Source organism: Peromyscus leucopus, chromosome 19 (genome assembly GCF_004664715.2).
Source record: "Peromyscus leucopus breed LL Stock chromosome 19, UCI_PerLeu_2.1, whole genome shotgun sequence".
NCBI lineage: Eukaryota > Metazoa > Chordata > Mammalia > Rodentia > Cricetidae > Peromyscus > Peromyscus leucopus.
Genome location: NC_051079.1, coordinates 14985293 through 15006220, shown reverse-complemented (window position 1 = coordinate 15006220; position 20928 = coordinate 14985293). Strand labels below are relative to the sequence as shown.

General features: G+C 46.0%; 1 protein-coding gene across 8 annotated transcripts in view; it reads right to left on the bottom strand.

Annotated features, from left to right (window-relative positions):
• The window catches only part of Fhod3 (formin homology 2 domain containing 3), a 426147-nt gene that overhangs the window by 46278 nt on the left and 358941 nt on the right, over nt 1-20928 (bottom strand). For all 8 annotated transcript variants that reach the window (XM_028867156.2, XM_028867157.2, XM_037197014.1 and 5 more), the window contains 2 exons: nt 5800-6078; nt 284-1161 (listed from right to left, as the gene is read on the bottom strand). In XM_028867156.2, coding sequence (XP_028722989.1) covers nt 284-1161; nt 5800-6078 — 1157 coding nt within the window. The remainder of the gene's footprint in view (nt 1-283; nt 1162-5799; nt 6079-20928) is intronic.

Sequence of the window (20928 nt, the reverse complement as noted above, 5' to 3'; positions counted from 1 at the left end):
TAAATGAGCATGTTCAGTTCCTCTGGAGAGCACTGACATTGTCCTGGGCTACAGGGCTACTCATAATTAGCCTTTTTTTCTTTTTTAATGGGTTTTCTGGTGTGCTACTGTGCATTTTGATGTAGCATGGATCCAAGGAATATTATCTGAAAAGTTAGACTCTTTATCTCAATGGACTGCTTATTGAATAGCTAAAGCAACACAAAATAAGATGTTTCCTCAAGAACCAACCTCTCCAGCTCTTTTCCTCTGCTAATCAAGAACACACCAGGGCCCAGCCTACCTTGGTGACAGACAGCTCCTTAGACTTGGACTCAAACAGGTGCTCTAGTCTGGAAGTGTCCACCTTGATGGGTTCCAGTTTCGACCACAGGAATTCCCTGCATCGACGGTTGTTCTTACTCGGCCACTCAAAGGGCCGGACTTCATTCCAGAATAGTCGGATAGTCTTCTTTTTCTTGGTGAATGCTGGCTGACCCCTGGGTACCTGGGACCACCCTAAGCCCTGAGGAGTGCTGAACGCAGGAGAAGCCAATAAATTACTGGGGACTGGGGGGGGAGGCACAGTGTCCAACAGGGGTGGAGGGGGTGGGGGTGGCAAACCCAGAAAGGTGGGAGGGGGTGGAGGAGGTGGCCCTGGGGCTTCCCGGTGGCCAAGATCCACATCCAGAACATCAATATCATCCTCCTCCCCTAAGTCGGTAAAATCCATGTCTTGGATTCTGAGCTCCCTTGGATTGGCCATGAGCTGGTCCCAGATGTAATCAGACTCAGTCTTCAGCTGTGCAGGTGTTGTGTCTGGGACCTTGTCATGGGACTCTGCATCAGGAGAGATGGAGCCTCTCCCCAGGTCCCCACTATTGAATTTCTCAGCAAATGCCTTTACACTGCCCCGGTTGTCCAAACAGCCAATGTCCACTCTCTTGATGCTCTCCTCGGGGGCCTGAGAGCTGGCCTGCAGAGTGGATATCCTGGTGGCAAGACTGGCCACTGCCTCCACCTCCTGCACAGACTTCCCAGGTTCGCCATCGCCCTTCTCCTCGTCATCTGTGGACTTCCTGTTATGGGCATACAGCATGTCCAGCATGAACCTTTTGCTGGTGAGGATGTCACCACACTGTCCATTTACACCTACATCCTGGAGGCTGGTGGACCACAAACCTGAGAAGACATGGGAAGGAAGAGATAAGAAAGAGACCCAGGGCCTCTATTCCACAAGAACGCCAGTCATACATGAAAACAGGTAGAGATATAGGAGCAACGTCGAAGAAAACACTACAATAAGGGAAGCAAAGCAGATGTTCACAGCTGATGACTCACTCCAGGTCTTCGATCTTCCAAATGAATGCTCTCCTGGTTCACACCTCACTATATAACTTCTTCCCTTTCCTCCTCTCAGGGCAGGTGTCAGAATCTATCCCACCATATACAGCTAAGGGACATCTGTCCTAACTAGACTAGGGAAGACAGGAAGTGCTCCCCTGGGCCCAGGCAAGTGCTAGAAGGACATCTCTCCCCTGACTCCATACCACGAAAAAGCCATCAGTTCAAGTTCATGGTCTCATCTCCAGGGGACTTAATGCTACTTTCTCCAGAATGACTCCCCACAGCTCCTCTTTGCTTTCACTTGCCTGCACAGCTCATCCTCGGAGTTGTCTTGCTTCTACAATTGACAGGTTTAACAGATGAGGTCCGAAGAGGTCTGCCATTCAACCTCCAGCCTCCTAACCACAAGAGAACTCAATCACAGCCCTTCTCTTGTGACTGTCCACAACTGTCCCTTAGAAGGATGAGCTACTCTAGTGTGTATTAGGAAACCCCCTGGGGTAATTCTCTGCCCTGCTTCTTTCATGGTTCAGTGCTTTCCAGCCCCTCCCACTAGGTCCCTTTTGCCCCTCCCATCCCGTAGGGCTCTCCTTTGGCACTGACATTACCTGTGTGTTTTCTCCCATCTCAAAGCTGCTCTTACATCTCCACCTCGCTCCCAACTTTTGATCCTTCCCTTTAAGATAATGCTCCTAAAAGCTGTTTCACTCACTGCTGCTCCAGCTTCTCCCTTTCATCTCTCTAAGACACACAGGAATGCAGCTTCTGCTTGCCCAGTCCTCTGCAACTGTTCCTTTCCAGGCGGCCAGCGGGTTTCCCAGTGTTGTAGCCTTCCATTCAGGACCCGACACTCACCTGGTTTGTTTCCCTCTTTCTATCCGCCTCTGCCATCCTTCCTGGCTTCTTCCTCAACTTTGACCTTTAACTGTCCTCAAACCTCAAATCTCACTCACTCTTTCAGTCACCATTTAGTCTCAGAGCTTTAAAGATCATTCATAAATGGGTCATCAGCCCCACCCTTCCAAAGCTGATTCTGGAATGGTTTGCTGTCTTTGCCATAGCAGCTCCCCCGCCCCACTACCAGTTCCGGTCACTGGCACTTGCGTATTCGTGATCCTCCCCATGCAGTGCATCAAGGCGTCCTGCTGACAAACCCTCATAGCCAGAACCTAGCCACTTTCTCCACGCCCCACTATTGCTCAGGCCCAGCTCTCACCAGCACGGCTCTCCTTGTAAACAGGGAGACTACTCTGATAGCAGATAAGTGGATCTTTCCCAAGAGATAGTCACATTCTTTCTCCATTGTTTGGGAAATGCTGGCTTTTCTTATTATGACAACAGGGTGGTTATTTTTCAAATGTTGGTCTTCTTGCCTGTTTTTTACTCATTTAAGTCTTGTATACACTGTTGAGCATCCTTGTCCTTGGTGACTTCCTTTGCACTGTAGTCTACTTTATTGGATATTAATATAAGCCACTTCCCCTTTTTATTGTTTCTATGATAGAGCTTCTTAACTTTTCATTTACTCTGTCAGTATGCTTGTAAAGAGTTACTAAATATTTTTGTAGACATTTTGTCTCATATTGTTTAGTTTGGGTATTTTTTTTTGTCTTGTTGGTCTTTTGCTTATATATTATGGTTTCTGATTTTGTATTTTCTTTTCTTGATTCAAGACAGGGTTTCTCTATATAACAGTCACTGGCTGTCCTGGAACTCACTCTCTAGACCAGACTGGCCTCCAACTCACAGAGATATACCTACCTCTGCCTCCCAAGTACTAGGCTTAAAGGCATGAGCCACCACACCAGGCTCTGGTTTTATATTTTTGTGGGGTTGTTTGTGTGTGCATGGTGTGTTTCTTGTCATTTTTTTTGTTTTGGTGGGGGTTTTTTGTTTTGTTTTTTGGTGTGAATTGGTGAGGGTTTTGTTTGTTTGTTTGCCTATTTGTTTTTTAAAGAGAGAAAGAGCATGAAGTTCGTTGATCAAGAAGGTAAAGAGATATGTGGGGAGTTGGGGGAGGGAAAACCATGATCAGAACATATTGTATGAAAAAAATTTGCAATAAAAAAGTTTTGTATAGGTAGCATATATTGGTGTGTTTCTAAAAATCCACTGCTAATCTGTCTTTTAATGTAAACTAATTGAAATGTTAGGGCTTAAATGTTTTGCTTCATTTGCTTTTTTAATTCATTCCTTCTGTTTCTCTTCCCTTGGTCTCCAGTGGGTTGCTTAAACATTTTTTTTTAATTCACCCTGAGTTTAAAATAGTATTTTAAAGTAATGACTTTACACATTTTTCTTAGTGGTTGCTCCACATATTGCAATAACACCCCCAATTTATCCCAGTCTACCAGTACTGATTTAACATTATAAGTGAAGCACAGAAACCTCACTCCATTCACCTTCGATGCTTTTGAAGCACCTGGAGTATTCCTGTACAGAGAACACTGTCAAATGGCATGGCGACTTTTGTTTCAACCCTCAAGCTTCTTCTCAGTAACTTCTGGGAAGACTGTGTTCCCCACACACTGCTAGGAAATAAGGGTTCACAGCAAGCAGGACAGACAACCCCAGCTCTCATCCAGCCGATCAAGTGTCATATAGCAAAATATGATCAATACCGTGTTCAGAGCTGAGCACACAAAACAAGAACAAAGGTGCCTGAAATGAGTTGGAACTCTTCCAAGCTTTACTTTGTGTGATGACAAATTCACTTCTTAGTAACAGACACAATGATAGAAACAGGATTTGGAGCATTTTAAATTGTCTCTAATTTTAATTGTCTCTGTGACTTCATGAGGAACAGTAAAGGCTGTTATGACAGAGTTGTCTTGACTTGGCTGCTAAAGAGGCTGTGAACAGTGCAGAATTTTAGGAACCAGTAAATTCCCACAGATGAACTAACCCTCTTCACAACCCTGGAGTGAAGCAGACGAGTCACCAGAAGCTCCAGTTTCCACATCTATATCCTTGGATCCCACTTGTTCTTCATGCAGTGTTAATAGTAGCTCCCTGGGAGCTCAAGGACTCCATTTTTGCAGGGTTGTTCTTTTTTGGAAAAATGTTGCACACTCAGATCCAAGAAAGTTCTGCTCCCTGTTTTAGTTTTCCTTATCCAACTTGTTGATGTGTTTTAGGCTGCTGAGCCCAAATATGATGAGTAACTCATAACGCTACTCATAATGCACAAAAATCAGTTAGTATCAAAGTGACCAAGAATTCTGTTAAATTTGAGTAGTACATCTAGAATTTAGAAATAACTATCATATTATTTTGAAGAAACTAAGTAGTACTTCTTAGTACATACATATTCAAGTAGACACAAGATTTTTAGTGTATTAATTTCCAAGATATAAACTAATAGTCTGAGTCCTTGTTATATCCTAGTGATAAATCATATGCAAAATCAAATTCACTGCATGTTCTAACTGGGAAAATCATAAACAGTAACTATTTTAGACTAAGCCATTGATGGATCTGTTGCGAAAGAGAATAGTTTCATTCATTCATCCATTCACTAACTCTTCTGGGCTTCAGAGACTGTATTCTCAATCTTATAACTAACAAGACAAAACAGTGTCTGGTTCATGGCACAGAATGTCAAGGGGAGCCTTGGGACTTGAGTGTGTGCTCTGATATGTGGTTTAATGAAGGTTAGAGCATAGTCCACTAATAAGAAATACTGCATTTTACCACCTTGATGGCTTACAAGTCATGGATGAGAAAAACCAAACCGAATGCTATCCCCAGTGGTATGAACTACCCTCTGAGCCAAGTCTCTAAAGCCCCAGTGATGTCCTTGGGGGCTAGATATACAAGCTACCATTCTACTTGGTCCCTAACTGTAAAGTTCTCAGTCATAAGTGAAATGAGTGGATTCCAGGGGCAACCCTGAAAAGACAGAGTTCCATAAGGAAAAACACATAGGTTACATTAAAGAGTGGGCCTAAGTACAAAGTGTAACACTATACCTAAAGCCTGTCTGGGCTGGTCCAGGATGTCAAATTCACCTCCATGCACTGTTAACCATGCTGTAAAAACAAGTGCTCATTCAATTTATTTGCTATGTCTGTTCTGCTTGTGGTTTTATATTCTTCCCTCAAACAAGTCTTCTAAGGGAAGAGATGACATGGCATGTCTCTAAACCAATCAGGAGCTGGAAAGGGCCACCTTTGGTATCATGGGCATTGGGACAAATCAAAGGAAACACTGTGGTTTCTTTCCCACGGCTCACTCCTCAGCACCGTTCTCACAGCTGGGCCCTCTTCAGCATCTTGGGAAGTGAGCCATCCCACTGCCTGGGAGGAGGACACAGAGCCTAACTCTAGTGGGGATCTGCTGGCTAGCTGCCACCGTGAGACAGGTGACGCGGCTGAAGGAGTGAGCTGTTGCCACAGGTCACCTTGGAGGGTAGCCCATGGCCAGGCTGTGGTACGGCAGGGCCCCGGCACACGGAGAAAGGGCTTCATTTACCTGTCGTCCTGTCCTCAGGCAGCTTGCTTTCCTTCTCTTCCCTCTCCAAGGTGCTGCTGGAGGACGAGATGCTGGAGGCGGAGCAGTTGTCTCTCTCATTGACCTCCTCGTTCTGCCTCTCTTTCTCACTCAGTGAGGCTCTTTCTTCGGGCTCCAGCTCCAGCGCCGGCTCTTCCCGGCTCTCTGCTCCCCTGTGAGCAGAGGCTATCTCCTGGCTGGCTTCATCGGCACCCTGTCCAGCTTCTGCCTCCAGCTCAGGCTCGTGGTCCTTACCGCTTACTGATGGAGACAAGAGCAGAGACTGCATTGATAACAGATTTCTCTGGGAGGGGAGGAACCACACAACAAACGGGGTTTGATTCCTCTGGGCAAAGTGTCAGAGTCGCCCTGAGATTCCTGTTTGTGGTTATTGAACTAATGTCTGCTTCTGGGAACAGGACTAGGCAGGTGGCATGTGCGTCTACTCAGTGAACTTGCAAACGTGGAGGAGTCAGGCATGCCAGCTTCAGTGAGGGGAACCTCTGATTGGAGATGCCCAAACAGCAACACAAAAGTGTCATCGGGCTTAGAGACCCGAGGACCAAATATGTACCACTGGCATTCCAGGTGAAACAGGCCGTGGGGTAGGAATACGGGTGACCTCTGGAAGCTGACAGCACACCCTGGCTGGCTGCCAACCATGAACAGGGACCTGACACTAAGCAAGCCTGGAGGATAAATCTTCCCAGATCTCCTGATCAAGGCCCGGCTGACCACAGGACCCCAGCTGAGACACATTGGGAAACTGCAAGACAATATGCAGGTACTATTTTCAATCCTGCTATTTTGGGTCACTTCTTATGCACCAGCATAGAATGAAGGCAAGGTCTTTGGGAGTGGGAGAAACAGCAAAACCTATAGTAAATCAAGTTATCCAGCAAGCTGCCGCCCAAAGTTTTTGACATTGGGGGCTAGCCCAGCAAGTCCAATTCCCCCTTTGCTTGGATACTCCTTGCCCATGGTATAAAGTTAGCCCTCGATTGCAAAAGCTGCTTCAAGGAATCACTTGGTGTCTCTCTCTTGAGAAGCCCATGCCTACACTCTTGAGTACACAGCTGTCCTTTTCATAAGCATCTTTCTTCTTTCTCCCTTGCAGCCTATGCTGAAATCTATAACCCCTTCCTTAATAAGCTCCAACTTTGCTTATAAAAATACTTTTAAGGTAAGTATTGGACTGAAAAGATGGTTTCATGGGTAGGAGCACTTGTTGTTTTTGTAGAGGACCTGGGTTCAAATCCCAGCACCTACATGGTGGCTCATGCCACCTGTAAACCCAGTTTCAGGAGATCTAAGAGGCATGCATGTGGTGCACATATATATGCAGGCTAAATATTCATACAGATAAAGTAAAACAAATTAACTTAATTTTTTAAAAAAAAGTACTGGGTATAATGGATTATGCTCATAATCCTAGCACTACTGAGAATCTGTGGCTAGCAGGGCTATACAGTGAGTTCCACATCAGCTTGGGCTACACAGTGAGACTCTGAAAACAACAACAACAACAACAACAACAACTTAAATAAAAGGACCACTCATGGCCAGAGGCCTGCTTGTAACCCAATGAAGACTAGAAACATGGTGTCCATGCCAACACAGAAACGCTCCTGGTCCCAGTCACATGCTGCTCCAGGGTGCAGGGAAATGGCTGTCTGCCTCCTGCCTGGTTTGGCTGAGCAAAGCTCTCAGCTGTGAGCTTTGGACAAGCAACCCAATGCCTGTGACGACAAAAACCTCCAGCCAAATGCCATATGGATAGGCCAGATGAGGTTAGGTCACTCCTGACAGCAACCCCTGGGCTGCATGAGGATATAGTGCTAGAATGCTTAGGGACACACAGACATACAGGCGCTCGCTCTCTCTCTCTCTGTCTCTCTGTCTCTCTCTCTGTCTCTCTCTCTCTCTCTCTCTCTCTCTCTCTCTCTCTCTCTCTCTCTCTCTCTCTCTCAGGAGCACACTGCTCCCTTCGGAGTGGGGGAGAGCTGGTCACAGGGTATTTAGGTATTTAGGGCTGGTCTCTTGGCATGCCAGTGAGCTAAGCTCTGCCTTTACCACGGGGAGGAAAATGGCTCTCATTGGGCAGAGACCCAACTATCATCAGGTTCTTCGCAGGAAGTCACTGTGCCAGGAGTCGCTGGGGACACAACACTCCATCCCTGTCCCTGTGTTCTTCTGGGATGGAGCAGGGAGAGGAAGGATGGGAAGGGCAGATGAAGGGTAGAAAGGGGAGAACTGTAGCCTTTTCTTATCATTCTGGATGCTTTCTAGCCGCCAGAGAAGACACCCTGTGTGGACCCCATAGTGCCCTTCAGGCATGAATTGGGAGTGGGATAGCGTGTTTCTTTCTTCTGCCTGGTTGATGCCCTGCCATGAATTCACCCCTAGGGTCTTTAACTTAGCACGGGAGCCTGCTTTAGAGCCCAGAGGCTGTCCCAGACAGCCAGCTTTCCGGACAAAGATGTCAGGGCTGATAGCAGCAGAAGGAAGCCAAAAGGCACAGTCCTTTGAGTTCACATGCCTGAGAACAGGCATGCCTTGCACTGTCCCTTTAAAGCAAAACCAAGGTTCTATCATGGGAAGACTGAGTATATCCTTCAGAGAAGTCCTTTTCCGGTGGAAGGATCTCAATGCTAATTTCTTTTCCATTTGATAATGCAGTCTTTAACAGAGAGAGAGACAAACCTCTGTGAGCTTTACAAGTCAGGCCAAAGTGGAGCATGAGCAATGGTGGTGTCATGATGGGGTTGACAGAAAGCATATGTGTACATGCACACTGACTTCAGGATAGCCACATCAAATGAAAATGTGTCTGTGACAGCCTAGCATGTGGCATGCACTTGGGCATTCAGCACGAGCATGTAGGGGACCTGGACAAGGGTGTCTTTCGTGGCTCTGTCCCTGCCAGGGTGAGTTAGGACAACTCACCAGCCCCTGGAGATGCAGCAAAGAAGAGGGAGTATGCAGGGGTGCCGCTGCTTGACTGCAGTTGGCATGGACCACCTGTGCTGTCTCATCCCATCCAACCCACAGGACTCAGACAGCAGCTCAGCCCCTGGTTGGCCAAGGGCTGTCTGGACAGATGTGGTAACAGATGTGCTAGCTCTGGGTGAGCCACACACTCCTGGGAAGAAACAGCACAATGCCAGCCCCATATGCCAGAACCTAACTGCATGGAGTCTGGGCCACTAATCTGTGAGTCCACATACTGGGTGGATTTCTTCTCATGATTTGTAGGGAGGTCATCATCTTCAAAGTCGCCTCCTGCCTAGAACACATGCCTCAGTGTCCACAGGGTCTGGCTATAAAGCTGTGGCATGTGGGACTGTCCTGATTAATTTATGAGCTAACTAAGTACTGCTCACACACATCCAAGTGAAGCAAAACAAGCAAGGAATTAAGAAACAAGTCAGCAAACTGGAATGGAGGCTTGCTATTATGAACATATAAAGAACTAACAGTGTTGTTCAACCTCATCACCCCTCTGCCTTCAGACGTTTACCATGCCGTAAGGACACCGGGTATAGAGCCTTGTCTGTAGGAGTCAGGCTCATGTGTGGACAGACACCTGCAGGAGGTCACCAGATAAGATGACAGGCAGACCTGGAGGGAGCAGCAGGCTCTCGGTAGACCCTCTCTAGCCATCTTAAACACAGCCACAGCTAAGGCAAACGTTCCTTATGGACCTTCTCTTCTTTCATTGGAGAGGCCCTATCTGGTGTGGGAACCAGTATTCCCTCACAAAGTTCCTGTGACTCCTGGTCAGTCTATAAGAAGCACCCATGATGACCCAAAGACACGACACCAAATCCCACAGTGTTCTTTCTCCTCTTTCTTACTCTCTTTAATCAGAGCTTCTCTTAGCAACACCTCATTCTTACACATAGCCGTTGCTTGGGGGTCACTCTTTCTTTGAGGGGCCTCTTGCCTTGTGGATAAATAGGGGAAGTAGCCTCTATCCCAGAGGCTTCAGGACGTAGAGGAGGCATGGGGTCTGTAGTCTGCAGGAAACAAAGGTTTTCATCAACACCTGGGGTGAGAATGAGTGTTTTCACCTCCTGGCTACTTCTAGTCCCAGTGGTTAATGAGCATTTCTCCAGTCCAACAGCAACATCAGTGGGAACTATACACTGATGCCCAATCAGCTGCACTGTGACATCAGTGATAATATCTGTACAAGGCCAGAGAGAAGAGATCCCAAAATCTTGCATGGCGAGGCACAAGAGCCCTATTACCCCATGGGCATGGCATGATACTGGCCATTTAGTTCCCACCACACAATATAAAACATCTCCCTGATCTCTCCATAGGGATAGCTCTGAGATAACCCTCGGAAGGCCAAGGCAAGGGTCTCAGGAAGTGTAGCTCAGCTGGTAGAGTATTTGCCTAGCATGCAGAAAAGCCATGGGTTCTGTCCTTGGCACCACATTAAAACTGGATGTCATGATATCTACCAATAATCCTAGCAACCAAGAAGTAGAGACAGGGGGATAAGAAAATGGAAGTAATCCTGAGCTACATAGTGGGTCAGAGGCTAGCCTGGATACTCTAAGACCTTGTTGAAGAAATGGGGTGCCTCTAGTGGCTGGCTCAGATGTAAAGTGCTTGCTGCTCCATCAGGAGGAGTTGTGTTTATCTCTTCAGCACCCATAAAAAGCCAGGCATAGCATTGCACATCTGTAAACCCGCTCTGGGAAGACAGATACAGGTGGATCTCTACAGTCATCTGGCTAACCAGCCTCACCCAGTCAGTGAGCTCCAGGTTCTGTCTCACAAAGTAAGGTAGAGAAAACTGGGAAGAAACTCAACTCCTGCACATACAAACACCCCCCCCCCACACACAAGGCCAGAACATCACAGTAGGACATTATGCCAAGGTGGTTAGGCAGAAGGGGCAGGGTGTTACCTCTTTAGCATGTGTTCATCAGGATTCCAACCCTTCCCCTGGCACCACCCATGATAAAGCAGGCCTCTGGGGCGGGGGCTGCCAGAATGCCATGCACATCCTGGCTAGAGGGTGGCCATGCAGCTCTCCCTGTATCTCGAGGGCTGTGCAGGGGGAGGAACATCGAGAAGTGCCAGCAGCCTCGCTTTCTCCAGCAGGGGCCACTGGGCAGGAATGACAGGACAACAGTGTAGGGAGGGGTTGATGACATTCAAGGAGCCCGCAGCTGAATGTGTCTTGCTGGACCACAGCCCGAGGGAGCAGACGGACACAGCTCAGCATCGCCAGGCCACACTTCGGAAAGACTAGAAAAATGTGTTTGGCCAGAAGCACGCTGACCTGATTCTGAGGGTTGAAACCAGGTTTCAAGTTTGGAAGGAAGGATATAAGAGAGGAGGGGTTAAAAAAAAAACAAACCTTAAATTCAGTGAAAGGATGCATAAGTGTATCATTTAGGCAAAGTAGAAGAAATAACAGGAAAGGAGGGTTCCATGGGACCATAAGTCCAATGGGCAGTACTCAAAGGAGTTTTCTCTTTTTAGTTTTGTTTATTAGCTGTGTCTTTCTGAGTACATGTACATGTATGTCACAGTGTGTGTGTAGAGGTCAGAGGACAGACAGCTTTGTGGACTTGGTTCTCTCCTTCCACCTGTACACTTGGGTCCCAGGGATCAAACTCGGGTCATTAGACTTGAGCAGCAAGCCTCTCGATCCACTGAGCCATATAACTAACCTTCAAAGGAGCTCTTCGCACCAGAGAAACAAATGTTGCAGGAGTAAGGGGGGTTGGGAAGCCAAGAAGGAATCCCATAGACATGAGAAGCCAGGGAAACAATGGGGCACCTTGCTCCTTATTCTGTGGATGCAAAAGGCTATGGCGTCCTGCACATCACAGCACTGGAGAATGAACAATGGAAAGAAAGACCTGAGCGTGGTCACTAGCTCCTCCTGCATTCCAAAGGCAGCTGAGCAGTGAGTCCTCCCAAAGGCCAACGCCACCTCCTCACCAGGTCTCCAAGACCTCTGCTGGGTGTTCGGCCCCACTTGGCCTTGAGTAAAGTACAAATGGAAGTTACTATGTATTAAGCATCTTTCCCGCCCATGAGTTGTGTTAGGAAGTATATTAATGTTACCCTTTTTAATTTCCCTATCCATATAAAGTAAAGACCCATGTCCCCATGTAAGAAGTGAGAAAGCATCTTCACAGCGGGTAATCAGCTTGCCCAGAACTCCACGGAGGGGATAAATATGGGACACTCACCTTTGCCAGACTACCCCCAACTCCCACCTCTAGGGCCGGCAAGCAGGGAGAGCCTGGAATGTCTATTCCAGAACCCCATGTACCTGGCTGGCTTGCATAGGTTGCCGAGGACTGTTTCAGTCCTGTGGTTTCTTCTCTTGCTTATGGCTCTTCCTGAGTGCCGATCACTCACCACAGACCTTCAAGCCTAGCAGTGAGGTAATTTCCTACTTTTCTTCCTGCTTCCTCAGGGTGCTTGAGCACCTCTGATGGCCCCTTGACCTCCCCACATCTCTGCAAGCAGCCTTTTGCTAAACATCTCCCAAGTCTAGACCACTGTCTTCCTGTAAAATCTCACTATCAAACAACACATGGGATAGTGTTGGGACTCTAACCTAGACAGACCTGCCCAAATATAATGTCAATCACAGGTTCCATGGTGTAGAAGGTGATTGAGCCACCAAGGAGGAATATTTAATATTTCTGAAAACACACAGCAACATACAGTAGATGCAGATGTGCCAATGGATGCTTTCATCAATGTTCCCAATAGTGGAGTGCAATGTTCCCTTATAACATCTAGATTCAATCAATCTCTGGGTGACTTCAATCAGTTTTAGTCTGTGATAGCATCCCAATGACTCTGCCAGAACTTGGCTTTCAGGCAGGTCTTATGAAACCACAGACTGGGCCAGCCAGTTCTATAACAGCTGCTCAAACAGTGCACATTCCAGGGACCTCCCCAGTTTAGAGCTCATAACCAACACCATCGACTTGAGACTTGAGGTTTAATCGCATAAATCTGAGAATGGTCCCGGGAGAAAAGACTCACAACTTCGGGAATTCTTTAGACTTTGCCTTTGGTGTTGGGCCAGCTCTTGCTGTGCTGGTCGCTGAGATTTATCTAAAGCAGGCTTTCTCATCCCTAATACTGTGGGCATTTAGGGCCAAACAATTGCTCGTCATGGAAAGCAGTCCTGTGTGTTAGAGGATTTGTAGCACTCTGGCTTCTGCTCACTAGAGACCCTTCACATCACTTCCACAACCTTCCCAGCACTGTGACAAACAAAGGTGTCCCCCAAAGTGTAACATCACCCCCAAACAGAGCCTCTGCTCACAGGAATACTGTCATTAGTTGAGTACAAACTCAGCTGTGCAAGTTTCACAAAAGCAGCGTGTTGTGCAGAGCAATGGCTGAGCAGTTCAGGGCACCGAGTGCTCCTTTAGGACCAGGGTTTTGTTCCCAGCACCCACATCATGCTTCACAAACTTCTGCAACTCCAGTTCCAGAGAACCCAATGTCCTTTAGCTTCTGTGGACATCACATGCATAAACTAATGTAGGCACACAGAGACACAAATATTTTTAATGTAACATGTTCTCACCAGCAAAAAAAAAGTAATTCTACTGTTAATTTGTAGGCCTTCAAAACTAAGGCCTCTCTCAGCCTTGCTTCAATTTTAGAGCTAGATGTCCAAAGAAGTTCATATCTAAGACACACTAAAGTACCTTTATAAAGTGCCACTTTATAGGCCCCATAACTGCCCTTCTCAGTTCCAATCATCAAGATTTTTCTCATTTAGCAACGGTGGAACTTTCTGTGAGAGTTCTAGGCTGTGCTATCCCCAAACCCAAATTCTGACACCCTCCAATCGCATTCAAGTCTACATATTAACCATACTCCAAAGAGCACATGGGAATAAGAAAGGGCTCACAAAATGACAATGACAGCCATCAAAGCAGATCTAGGACCTCGATGTCAGGTGTGTTCAACTGCTTTGTGTACCTGGGCTCAAAGTGAGGTAAGATTGAAACGTAACAGGAATGATCATTTCTCAGCAGGACATACAGCACAGTGGTAGAGTGCCTGCCTACCTAGGTTCAAAATAAATAGTAACACATTCTCGCTCTCCCTCTCCTCCCCTCTCAATACACACACAAATGCATGCAGCCGGAGAGATAGCTTATTCTATAAAGTACCTGTCTTGCACTCAAACATGAGGACCTGAGTTCAATACCCAGAACCTACATCAAAGCTGGGCTTGGTGGTATGTCCTTGTAATCCTAGTGCTAGGAAGGCAGAGGCAGGCAGATCTCTGGGGCTCTCTGACCTGCCAGGCTGGCCTAATCTTTAAGTATTAGGCCAAGGAAACCCTAGCTTGATAAACAGTGGAATGACAAACTGAGAAATGACTGCTGATATTGACATCTGACCTCCACATGCACGCATATGTGTTCCTGCATGCACACACATACACATAATGACTGCTGATACTGGCATCTGACCGCCACATGCACGCATATGTGTTCCTGCATGCACACACATACACGTTTTTATACACTATGTAACCTAACACCTTATATATAAATATATACATATATATATAAACACACACACACACACACACACACACACACACACACATATATATATATATATATATATATATATATACATACATACACATGCACACATGCACAATTCCTATTCCTCTCTTCCTTCTCAGGAGACACCTCTGACTTGGAGTTCCACACTGCAGCATCACAAAATAGAACAGTAGCAGCCAGTTTCAGGTTCAGTTATTGTGACCTGATAAAACACAGTAAATAGCCGGGCGGTGGTGGCAGCGGCGCACGCCTTTAATCCCAGCACTCGGGAGGCAGAGCCAGGCGGATCTCTGTGAGTTCGAGGCCAGCCTGGGCTACCAAGTGAGCTCCAGGAAAGGTGCAAAGCTATGCAGAGAAACTCTGTCTCGAAAAACCAAAAAAAAAAAAAAAAAAAAAAAAAAACACAGTAAATAGTCTATCTCACACTATCAACAGAAAGTGGGATGCTGTCCTAGGCTCTTACACTATTTACTGACATATTTGTGATTTCGAAGTCAGGTGATGGGACCATAAACACTAGGTTATGAAGACTTCTTCTGAGCTGTGTGAACATCTTTCCTAAAGTCAGACACACAGGTGCTGTTCTGGCTCCAACATGTTGGATGGGATAGACTCTGATCCTCACTCATCCTTGGATAAACCTTTCTGTGAGAGTGAAGATACTCCAATAGGGCAGAGCTTTCCAGTAGCCTCTCTGGCTCTAAGAGAAGCACCAAGAGCATCAAAGGAGCAATAGCTACAAGAAACATGAGCTGAGATCATGGGGAAATGGTGAGGCAGGAGGGAACCCAGAAGGCAAACAGCACATTTCTTGTGTATATTATCTAGAACACGTAAAGGGGTTCAAAGAGACTGCAACAAAAAAGCTACTAGAACCTTCTAGTCAGTGGATCTATCAGGCCGAGGCAGCTTTTTTCAGAGAAGCTCCAATTCAGAAAGTCATAAAAGAAGCCTGTTTGTCTCAAGCACACAAAATGCATTGCAGGATCCCTGAGTCCAGGAGTGGACTTACAGAATTAAGATTTAGGACCTGTGAAGCCAACATGTGCTTCTTGGTGGCCCTGCAGCCTTTAAATCACAGTGTATATAGTAGTGTAGTGTATATGAGCAGGGAGAAGCGCCCGAGGAAAAGGAGAAGTTGTGGGCACAACACTTAGTTACTGAGGCCCTGAGCCACAGATGGACTCCAGGAAGAAATCAGACTGTCATTTATTGTGGCTTCCAAGGTCTTGGTCATTGGATGAAAGACTGAAGACTCTCATTGTCCCAGCTCACAGAACTTCCTGACTATACTTGAAAGCATCAGTCTGAGGTTCCTGCCTTGCACGAAAGGCACTCATGTGTCCCCTAAAACTCCCACTGTAAGCAGGGCCTCACATTCCTCACACCCTATTTGTGAAATATGAACAAGCAAAGTAATTGCTATTCAAGACATGAAAATTTTTTTTCCTACCCTAAGCAGACATTAGAATATGAAGTTGATAGTAAAGTTTGGTTAAAAACCATTGTACTTCCATGTTGGGTAACAACTGCTTATGGAATTCCCATGCTTCTACAGCCTGGCAAGCAGAGGCACTGAGAGCCCTTCTTCTGGAATATCTTTCTAAGGATATGCACAGAGGAAAAAAATATCTTTGGAAGATGGAAATGGGAGATAGAGAAAGAATATGAGCATGAGAGTGAATGAGAATGTTCATTTCACTGTCCACCATCCTGTGTCTCTCTGGAATGAAGGAAAAGCATACTTTCTCCCTCTAAGCTGAGAGCTCCTCTTTTCGGGTTTCTCACAGTACATGTCTAGGCAACACTAGCCCATGTTCACATCACCATGGGAACCAGGGCTGGGGAAAATGGCACAAGTGGAGGTTCTCTGGTTACCTCTGTTGCTATAGGCATACAGTTCTTGTCTCTGACCCTGGAGTTCTATGCTTTTGACCAGCATCTCTGAACTTGTCACAGCCCAGCTTACTAGCTTACATGTCGGGTGAAGTCCCAAAGCTTTCACAGTTCTTAACAATAGTTTCTCTGAAATCTTCATGTTGATCAGAGTGCCAGCTTCACCAGCTTCCCCAAAGTTGTTCTGTGTTTTCTATCTACTTTATCTTTATCTACTTTATACTTTATCTACTTCAAAAGACTCAAAACTTCAGTATGCCAAAATATGGCATAAAAGGGGCTGGAGAGATGGCTCAGCACTTAAGAGTACTGGCTGCTTTTGTAGAGGACCCAGATTCAATTTTCAGTATCCACATGATGTTTCACAACTATCTGTAGATCCAATCCAGATAATCCACTACCCTCTTCTGGCCACTGTGTGCACATGGTGCATATAGACACATTCATACCAAACACTCACACGTATAAAATAATAAATAAGAAAAAGAAAAACACAGCACAAGAAAACATTGCAGGCAACTATCAGTCTCTCTAGCTTAGAACACTTTCGCCTTTTCCAGTGAGCTGCAGGTGAGCGCAATGACTTCACTGAAGGAATACAAAGGAGGGAACAACGCCCTGGCCTTGGGTGGTGCCCCTGAAGGATTTGGTCAAAGGAACTGAAGACATCAAGTCACTTCAGGCAGGTGAGGAATGAGGAGGAAGTACAGCCCTGAGTCCCACAGCCACAGGAATCAAGTTTCTAGCCAATTAATGAAACACTGGACTGAAGGTGTCCAAAAGTTTCATGCTCACAAAGCAGCAAGTATGAGGCTGATGACTGATGGCATTCCACAGCTGCTGGGCCAGGCGGAAACAGGTCACCAGATGTTTCCACCTCATGCCACGTGGATTAGGTAAACTAAGACAGTACCTATAACCCAAAGGAGACTCAAATTGCACACAACAAAGGTGGCCATGACACTCAGTTGATACTACTAATGATGACTACAGTCAAGATGACTGATGGATGCCTTTGTGAGAAATGATCATTCATTTAAATGGACTGGACAGTTCCTGGCAGAACTGTATATTTACACTTTATTTCCAAGTGCCAGAAAGCATATGCTGGAGGAACTTTCTTGCTTTAAATTCCTGGATCAGAGAGGAAGTATCAGTTACCCACTGTCAACCATTTCTACAAATGCTTCCGAGTGAATACATGATTGGAGTAGCCATATCTCAGATCCCCAGAGTCAATGAGTCCTTATTGACTTTAAATACCTCAAAGTCTGATTAAAGATACCAAAAGAAACTCTGCTAATGAATATATTCTTCTTGATGTAAATCTTACATAGTATGCCCAAATTTTCACATGCGCCTCTAAAGTCTTGTCCCGGTATGCATACATGACAAACAACACAGATGACCTGCCTTCTGTGTGTCCCCTAAGGCTGTGGACAAAAGCCATTTATAAACTCAACAGTTGCTTCCTTCCACTGAGAAAAATAACTTCTCTCCATCTGGCCTCAGGAGGGTCCTGTGTGTCTAAGGAGACCAGCATGGTGAGAGCACAGTTCCCAAATCCCAGAGAAGGCCGTCTAGCCAGGACACATCACCCGGACCACCAACACAAGAGCCGGCTTTCAGGCCAGTGGTTTGACTTTACTCTGTTCCCATGAAATGAATCCCCTGGCCACGACTCACTTGGTGATGATGCTCTGGCTGATAGCCCCTTGTTTTACTGCTGTGACAGAGTGTCTGGCACAAGCCACTTAAGGACAGAGGGTTCAAGAGTACAGTCCATCACATTAGGGACACCACGGGGCAGGGCCCGAGGCAGCTGGCCACACACTGCATCCACAGTCAGATCACGGAGAGAAACGAGCAGGTGGGCCCAGTTTCTTGTTTCTCTTTTATGGAGTTCTGGACCACAGGCTGTACAATAGTACCCCCAACAGTGGGTGGGTCTTCCCACAGTAACTAAATTTAGCCTAATCCAGATGATCCTTTACAGATATGCCGAAAGGCTTGTCCATGGACCATTCTAGAGCCCATCAAATTGACAGTTGAGTTTAAGCACCACGCTCGACTATGCTGACTTTTTACTCATGAGCATATGTATTATTCATTTTAATTCTCTGTAAAACTTTAAAAAACAAATCATCACAAAGAATGTTTTCCTAATAGGAACCCTTCACTTTCATCAGTGAGAATTCCCAAGTCATCTGTGAGTTTCAGAACAATAATAGGGAATAAACTTATCATTAAGAAAACACCAGCCTATCAAAGCAATGGCTGAAGAAAGATGCTTTGCCATGTCTACAAAAAGCTCTGGCTGGTTGCGTTAACTATAGCACAGTGCTCGGAAGGGCGCATATAGATGTCAGCGCCTCGCTTGGGTCTGCTAGTGTGACACAAAAGGAAAAATACCCAGACCATGACAACCAAGACTAGGCAGCTTGGGGACACACATCTGCTGTGAGCTGCCAAAGGCCAGATGGAAAAATAATTTCAGCACTCACTGTCTTGATGCTGAGGGCAGTGGCATCAATTACAGAAAAGTTACTGCGTACTTAGCCGAGACTGATTTGAAGAGCTCACTAGTACATCATGCTATTAGTATTTAACCATTAGGTCTTCCCTTCTCAAGTGTGTATTGTAAGGAAACTGAAAAGGAATTCAAATGCTTTCTTATCTCTCTTTTGTTTTGTATTTTTGTTTACCGCAATGGGTCCATTTGAAAAACGACACGGATATGCCATAAATATAAGGCAAAATTTGAATTTGTTTTGTATTTTTGAGACAGGGCCTTGTGTAGCCCTTGATCATAGTATATTACCAAGGCTAGCTTTGAACTCTTGATACTCTTGTCTCTGCCTTCCTTGTGCTTGGGATTGTAGGTCTGTGCCACATAGTGCCTGGTTCTTTTTTTTTTTTTTTTTTTTTGGTTTTTCGAGACAGGGTTTCTCTGTATAGCTTTGCGCCTTTTCCTGGAACTCACTTGGTAGACCAGGCTGGCCTCAAACTCACAGAGATCCGCCTGGCTCTGCCTCCCAAGTGCTGGGATTAAAGGCGTGCGCCACCACCGCCCGGCTAGTGCCTGGTTCTTATGCTTTTGAAAGTTCTCCAGAATCTGAGTGAATAATTGCAAGTTGGATGTGCCCATGTCTGCTACAGACTCTCGAGGTGGACTCAGGAAGGTCAGGGATTCAAGGCCATGCTCTGCTATGCAGGGAGGCCTGAGACCTACCTACAAAAAGTAAGACCCTGCTTCAAAAAGCTAAAACCAAGCATAGCAAAAAGCAGCCACCAAGTGACCTATCATCATCTTGAGGCATACACAGGCTGGCAACAAATATTAGTGTTTCCCGTTCTTATCAATATGACTCTGAAATGCTGGCTTTGTACAAATACTGGGGGCAGGCTAGGCAAAGGGATGGTACGGCATAGATTGGAACCACAACACACAGCATGTCTCACTGTGACTCTTCAAATGCTGGGATGCAGCTCTATCCAGGGACTCTTCTCCCAGCCCTGTCCAGTAACAGCCAACATGAGTCTTCCCTTACATTTCATCCTCAGGACACTACAGATGATGCCATCTCCTGTTACCCAAACACATGACCAGATACTCAACAGGGGCCCTGGGAAGGAAGGGGCAGGGCATGACAGAACCATGAAATACACTGTGGTCATATGCTCCAGAAATGACCAAGGATGAAAAAGCACGCCAACCCTCGGCACATGGGGAACACAACTGTGCCAGGTGGTTAGTACAGGACAAACATCTGGATGTGTGGTTATATGTGTTATTCTTTCTCCAGATGTTGGACTATTGTAAATACTAAGGATAGGCAAGACGTTACTTTGTGAATTTGAAAATGGAAACTGATAGAAAGGAGAGATAAATAATCGGAGGTTGCAGGGTGTTTCAAAGAACAATAATAAAGCAGGAGGGGATAACCCTTTGTCACCTTGGCTTTGTAGTTCTGTCAAAAAGAAGAACCCCCAAGTCAGAAGCAACTCCCAGTAGTTCGTGTAAAGGTCTTTGTCTTATGGAATTCTTTTCAGACCATTATCAATCTTGATTTATGTGTACAAGTTTGTGTGTTTGTGTGTAATGTGTGTGTGTGGGGGGGTGTTGGGTGTCTGCCTTGATCACTTTTCCATCTTAATGTTTGAAGCAGACCTCCCACTGACCATGGAGCTCACTGTTTGCCTGGGCTGCCTGACTAGCAGGCTCCGAGGACTCATCTGTCTCCCCTCTGCCCACAATGCTGGGAGCATGGGTGTAACCATTACCTCTGATTTATCACAGCAAACGCATTACTGACAGAGCCATCTCCCCAGCCCTCATTTCCAATACAGAAATCAGTTACACATGAGGCCAGGGAAGTCAGAACATGGTATGGTCCCACTGGATCAGATTACAATTGATAAACACGGGAGACGTAGCCACCTGTATCTTGAGAGACCCACTGGTCCCCTCAAGGGGACCACATTCAAACACCACCACATGATTGTGCAGGTGTATAGTTCAAGCCCTGCATTGTGTTTCACATCCAAACCTCACCAGCGTGATTTTAGTCAGACATCCTCTCCATCTCTACTAATTCTTCCACTGAAGAGAAAAACGACATTT